This window comes from Triticum aestivum, chromosome 3B (genome assembly GCF_018294505.1).
Source record: "Triticum aestivum cultivar Chinese Spring chromosome 3B, IWGSC CS RefSeq v2.1, whole genome shotgun sequence".
Taxonomy (NCBI): Eukaryota; Viridiplantae; Streptophyta; class Magnoliopsida; order Poales; family Poaceae; genus Triticum; species Triticum aestivum.
In genome coordinates, this window is record NC_057801.1 from 830,483,154 (window position 1) to 830,490,028 (window position 6,875).

General features: G+C 42.7%; 1 protein-coding gene across 1 annotated transcript; it reads left to right on the forward strand.

Moving 5' to 3' along the window:
* Positions 1-4,323: 4,323 nt before the first annotated feature.
* Positions 4,324-5,581, forward strand: LOC123072747 (uncharacterized). The gene has a single exon (XM_044496374.1). The coding sequence runs from the start codon at positions 4,511-4,513 to the stop codon at positions 5,228-5,230; it is 720 nt and encodes a 239-aa protein (XP_044352309.1). The 5' UTR covers positions 4,324-4,510; the 3' UTR covers positions 5,231-5,581.
* The last annotated feature ends 1,294 nt before the right edge of the window (positions 5,582-6,875 follow it).

A 6,875-nucleotide genomic window follows, 5' to 3' on the forward strand; every position in this document is an offset into this window, starting at 1 on the left:
TCTTCTTTTCCTTTTGTTTTTTTCCTTTTCAATAATTCGGGATATGAAAATGTCCGAAATTTCAGAAAAAGATGCTGATTTTAAATCAAACAAATATGATTTCAAAAACTATTGATGACTTCAAAAAGATGCTTGGGAATTCAAAAAATGTTCACGAATTTGTAAAGAAAGTTCACAAAATAAAAATAAAATCAAGAATTTCAAAAATGTTCGTGATTTCAGAAAAATTTCAGATAAATACACATGTTATTGTTCAGTGAACAAATGGTTTTTTACTGCCTAAAAAATTTCTAATAGTTTTTTATATTGTGTCCAAAATTTGAAACTTCAAACTATTCCGAAAAATCTGATTCGTTAAAAAAAATTCTGAACTAGTTTTGAAAGCGCTAACAAATGTTGAATACTTAAAACATTATTTGACAAATTAAAATAAACAGAAAAGGAATAAAAAAGAAGAGAAACTATGGTTTTAAACCATGCGGAAAAAATACTAGTGTTTTCGTAAAAAGAAAAATACTAGTGCCAGCGTAATTCGCTAGCACATGCGTTTTCAAAAAATGTGTCTGCGCCTACTATAGCGGAATGGACAATGATGTTTATATGTATATATATAGCAGTTTATCAAGATTTTGTCGGTACAAGGCCCTTAATGTGGTGGCTTGCGCGCGCAAATTTTTTCTGGGGGTCGCGCATTCGAAACTTGGCTGCACGCATTCTTCAAATTCGGTTCACACTTTTTATATTCCCGTACATTGTTTTGAATATTTTTTATTAAATCATGGACATATTTTGTAGAAACGAACCTTTATTTTTTAATCTAGAACATTTTTTGAATCGACGAACGTTTAAAAAATTCATTAACATTCTTAAAATTTACGAATTTTTTTAAAGCCAAGAACGGACGTAGTAATATAGTATGCATCACATTATATACAAGATCAAGCGCTTGTTCCTGTGGCTTGCTCGCGCAGGTATGTGCCACGGTGTGCAGGTTCGAATCCCAGAGCGCGTGCTATTTTTCCTTTTTTTTCGCTTTTTCCACGGCCCACTGGCATATGGGCCATATACAGACGTCACGGCGCACGTTTTGTTCAAGTGGCTTACGTTTTTTTTTCAGCCCACGTGTCACCTACGCAAATACGACATACATATGCAACGTGTAGAGCCAGGACTGTTGTTTCAACCTCAGGGACCGTATTGACCATGTATTTTCATGTACGGGGACCATATTGAAGCAATACGCAAGTTTCAGGATCAAGTTGGACGTCGCCAGCGACTACGACGACTATAGACACAATTTTCTCCTTGGATGGCCCACCATCAAGGCAGGCCACAGCCTCCTTTTTCGTTTTTTTTGACGTTTTCTGTTACGTTTTTTCAATTTTGTTTATAATTTAAAATAATCTAAATGTATATATTGTAGAAAAATCACTCTATTGTAACATTTGAAAATGTTGAACAATTACTTGAAAACTGTTGAATAGGTATTTGGCAAATGTTGGAGAAGTATTTTTAAAAATGTTGATCATGTATAAAAATTTTAATCAAGCATTTGAAAAAATGTTGAACAAGTATTTGAAAATATCTTGGTCATGTATAAAAAAATGTTGAACAAGTATTTGAATAATATAGAACAACTATTTGAAAATGTTGAACAAGTATTTGAAAATGTTGATAAGTATTAAAATTGTAGAAAAAATATTAGAAAATGTTGAATAAGGATTAAAATGTTGAAAAAATATTCCAAAAATGTTGAATAAATATTACAATGCTGAACAAGTATTTAAAAAATGTTGAATAAGTGCTCGGACAATGTTGATCTTGTATAAAAAAATGTTGATCACGTATTTGATTTTTTTATATATACAGAAATGTAGAGTGAAAACGAAAACAAACATACTCCCTCCTTCCCAAAATATAAGGCATTGATTTAGTTTTTTGGTCTTCATTGTACAACTTTGACTATAATTTTCACGTAATGTATGTCTATAAAATTAGTATGCAGACATATGAAAAAAAAATTGCAAGACAAATACAACAATGCCATTTATACATGTTCAATCCATGTACTTTGATATATATTAGTGGTCAAAGTTATGCATCGATCCATCGAGTCTTATATTTTAGGAAGGAGGGAGTAAGAGAAAACCAAAAAAAAGGAGTAGAAAAAAACAAACAAAAAAGGAGAAGAAAGAAAATGCAAGGAAACAAAAAACAAAGAAACAAAATGCAAGGAAACAAAAAAGAAGAAACAAAATGCAAGAAAGAATGAAAAGAAAATGGAGAAGAAAAAATACAAGAAACAAAAGAAAACACACAAAAAAAAACCCGGCTAGAATAGCCTTATGTACAACGCGCCCTACAACTAATCACAAGACGGAGGCGGAGTGGTTAGCAGCAGCCGAAATCTGACTCGTTGCTATTTTTAATTGCTACTCGCTCCAACGGGCCGGTCCAATACAATGCACACGGACGAAACCTTCAGCCACTGTTACCCTCTCGCGTTGCTTAAGGCGATAAATAGTCGCCGTGTATTTCGCTTACCAGGGACCTATGCACTATATAGGAACCGCCCGTTCACGACGCCGAGCGGGCCCCGAACATCCTCCTATGTGGGCCATCGTTTGGGCTTTTCAGCTCGCAGGGTGGGCTGCCTGGTGGCTTAATTAGCACTTCCCAACGGGATAAATAATCGCCGGCGTTTCCTATTTGACGCTGCAGGCGCCCGTTAACGTGCATTCTGCAAACGGGCGCCTGCACCGCGGGCGCGCTGGGCCGGCCCATCTATTATTTTAGAATCGCAAAAAACATCCGAAACGGGGATTCGAACACACAACATATCCGAGGCGAACTCTTCGTTCAAACCACCAGGCTACGCTGCCGTTGCTGTACTATTGTACTCTTTTTTACTTCTTCTTTAGTTCCATTCGTTTTTTTCTTTTTTCTTAACCTTTTCTATTAATTATTTTTGTTTTCTTTAATGCTCACTTTTTTAAATTTTGTGAACCTTTTTCCTAAATTGACAAACTTTTTCTGAAATTTGATGAACTTTTTCAGATCCGATGTTATTATTTAAAATTCGATGAACTTTTTTACAAATTTGATAAAAAAAATCAAGTTTGGTGAACTATTTTGCAAATCCGGTGAATTTTTTTGAAAAGTTGATGAACTTTTTTTAAATTTGATGAACTATTTTTCAAATCCGATGAACTTTTTTGAAAAGTTGATGAACTTTTTTGAAATTTGATGAACTTTTTCCAAATTCAATGAACTTTTTTTCAAATTCGATGAACTTTTTTCAAACTCATGGTTGTTTTTCATTGTTGTGAACGGTTTTTCCAAAATTAGTGCACTTTTTTCCATTTCATGAACTTTTATTTTTGAATTCGTGGACTTTTTTGAATATATGAACCTTTTTTACATTGGCCAACTTTTTTGTGCATGTTCGTCAACTTTCCAAATTTGTTCACATTTTTCCATACATTAACGTTTTCAAATAAGTCAAAATCTAAGCGAGGGGGTGTACAATAAGTAGCGCTGCTACATTGTTTCTTAAATCAACACACGCCGAAACGAATCACTAGCAGCAACTAGGTGTACCGGTTGACCAACCTCGGAGACAAGCGTGTGGGCGGGAGTTCGATTCTCAGGGAGCTTCTTTTTTTGATGTCTTTTCGCGTAAAAATACACTTTTCTCTGCGTGCGCGTTTGTGGGCCGGCCCAGCAGGGGCTGCCGCAGGCGCCAGCTGCCTTCGGCGGCGCCTTCAGCGCCGAATAGGCGCTCCCCAAGTATTTCGCTTACGAGCGACCTATACGCTATATAGGAAGCACCCGTTCACGCCGCCAAGCGGCCCCAAACGTCCTCCTGTGTGGGTCATCGTTTGGGCCTTTTAGCTCGCAGGGCGGGCTATTCCTAAGGCGTAGATAAATTATGCTACAACGGAAAACGCCGTCAATTTGTCTTCGTTTTGAGTTTCCCTTTATTCAGGTAGGAGTACTTCTTAAGCATGACCACGGTCTGCTCCTTTAGTCCGAAATTTTATCATCTATTTCTGCGGCAAGTAATTGGGGACGGAAGGAGGGAGGGAGTAGTTGGCTTTGCCGCAAAACTGAAGACTGGCCCTAGATCCGTGTGCACTCCGTAGCACATTCCGGGACGATACCGCGTATGTGCGAATGTGCGAATGTGCGATTACTTACTTATGTCGACCCCATCTGCCTCGTCTTTCTTCTTTCTTATTAAAAGCCATTTTCGTTACGGATGGATATGAGAAGAAGAATTTAGAGCCTTGCGTGCCCACACCGCCCTTGACCACACCCCACCACCAACCGGCCTTGGCGACTCCCACACACTTGCCCAACCAACCACACACTTGTCCCACGCCTCCCCTCTCCCCTTGTAGGAGTACCACCCTGCCGCATCCAACCACCGACCATCCACCATACCACTTCCCCCAAAGTCTCCTCCTTTCTCCCTTCCCAACCCAACGCCCACCCAAATCCATCGCCGATGAAGAGGGAGGGCTTCCAGCACGGCGCCGTCCGGGTCAACCGCAACAAGCTGCTGCGGGTGGCCGCCGGCACCGGCGGCGACGCGGCGGCCGCGGCGCTGGAGCTCGCCGGCGTGGCGTACGCCAGGGCGCCGTCCAAGCCGACCAACGCGTCCAGGGACACGGGCCGGTGCCGCCGGCCCCGCTGCGCCGGCTGCCACGCGCACCCCGCCGCCAAGGCCCGGGACAAGGCCAAGGGCGCCCACAAGCTGCGCGCCTCCGACGTCGCCCTCAACCACCGCCTCGTCTCCTGGCGCCTCGTCGACGGCGTTGGGAACGCTCCGGCTGGCACCGGCGGCGTGCCCGACTACAAGGGCGCCTCCGCCTCCGCCGTGCTCGCCTACCTCGCCGGCGGCAACAGCTGGCACGCCGAGGACGAGGACGACGACGACGAGGACCAGGACGACGGCACCGACCTTCAGGCCCCCCCAAGGGGGATCTCCGACCTGTACGACCTCATCGCCGGCCTCCAGGCCAGCGCGGCCCCTGCGCCGGACGGCCAAGAAGATGGCAACAACATATCAGTAACACCCAGCGATGAAATCGAGGAGCAGGATGCCGAAATCACCGACGACGCCGACGCCGACGAGGAGGAGGAGGACATGGGGTTCTGCGTGGTGCAGGGCATCACCATCGCGCTCGAGTTCTCCGACGGGGAGGAGGACTGGATCGTGGTCTGATCTCACCCGATCTCATTCAATTTGCAAATAATAAGACGTGCAACAGAGAGAGGTCAGCCGCCCGCATCCCCCCGCCTCTGCTGCTGCTGCGCAATTCCCTTCCATCCGCATCTGCTCTCCTGTTAATTGATCGTGTCCCTGTGTGTATACTGCTCTGTTCTGCTGTTAATTGGTCGTGTCCCTGTGTATATATCTGGTGACTGTCTGTCTAATTTGTCAAAAATTCATGGATTATCATGACCTGAATTTATCAAACATGTGTGAATAAAATTAATGAAGAAGTGATTCGTTCTTCTTCACACCCTGTTTCTTTCTTTCTGATTGATTGAATGGATGGATACATTTTATGAATGATGTTTGAGGATGTGTAGATGCACTTTCTGATAAAATGTGTGGATGTGGATTCATCTGAATGTTTGTTTCTTCGGACCATGATAAAATTAATGTGTTTATGTGTCTTTCTAAATGTGCACTTTTCATTAGTTTTCTTCTGAAAAGAGAATATGCGATGATCTGAATGGCTGACCGGCTTTCGGTTTGTGAATTGTGATGAAATCTGGTGAATTCGCTTCTTGATATGGCAATGTCTTGTCGAGAATGCTAGTAGATGCAAGTCACGCGGTTAGAGCATCTCTAGCCCTTCCCTCAAATCTTTATAACAAGAGGCAAATTGTGTCTGCAATTTTTCTGTGAGCGACCCATTTGCCTTCACCTGCCAATGTTAGTTTCGATGGCGAGTCCTGATACCAAAGCAACAGTTTCGATGCGAGTGTTGCTTCGGATGTAGGGGACGTGTTCTTGTTGGTCAGTATCGGTCATTGGCTGTTTTACCTTGACACCTCTGGCGAACTGGTTGCTAGCTTCCAAGACTCATGTGCCTGTAAGCATTGGCTCAAACAAACTCTTGTTCCGCATGGTTTCTTCACGGCACCAGAAGGTTGTGCTGTGGACGCTTCGCCATTCATCTGACGCTGTTGAGCGAGGTGCTGCTTCTTAACAGCCTAGTTTTTTGTATCCTCATGAGCTGCAATGTGTATGAATTGGATCAAACATGAGCCTGCTGATCTCTTATTTTTGTGTTGATCAGAAGTGACTGTTACATTGCCATCCTTGTTTTGGTAACCTTCCATGGCTACTGCCTGTGAACAAGCCGTTTTGCTCTGCTTTTGAAATATTTGCCAGCTGATCTGCCTCATGGACTCTGCTTCATTCTGTTTACTAAGTGGTCTTGTTGATGTTTAGCAATGTTCATGCCTCTTATCACCACTTGTTGAAGTGGAGAGCTGATTTCACTACTTGATCAGCGTGAGTGGTGTTCTTAACAGTCGACTTTCGGTGTGTTTCCTGTTTGCGCCCTTTATTGTAGCTGCCGTGCTGGCTTGCAAGCTGCGCCTGACTTGTAGAACAAGTACCTTGGAGCACTAATTACTAAATTAAATACTTGCACGATGCATCATATCCAACTTCTCAATTAAGTATGGGAACCGCAACCCTTAAAATCTGTGAATATCTTGTTGCACGGTTTGCAATTGTTACCATCTCGTATTGTTTCAGTTCAGCTGTTAACCTTCTTGGATAGATGCTTTGATGCGATGTTTGTAGCTGTTAATAACTTGGGCTGGGCTGTGCAGTGCATATAGAAATT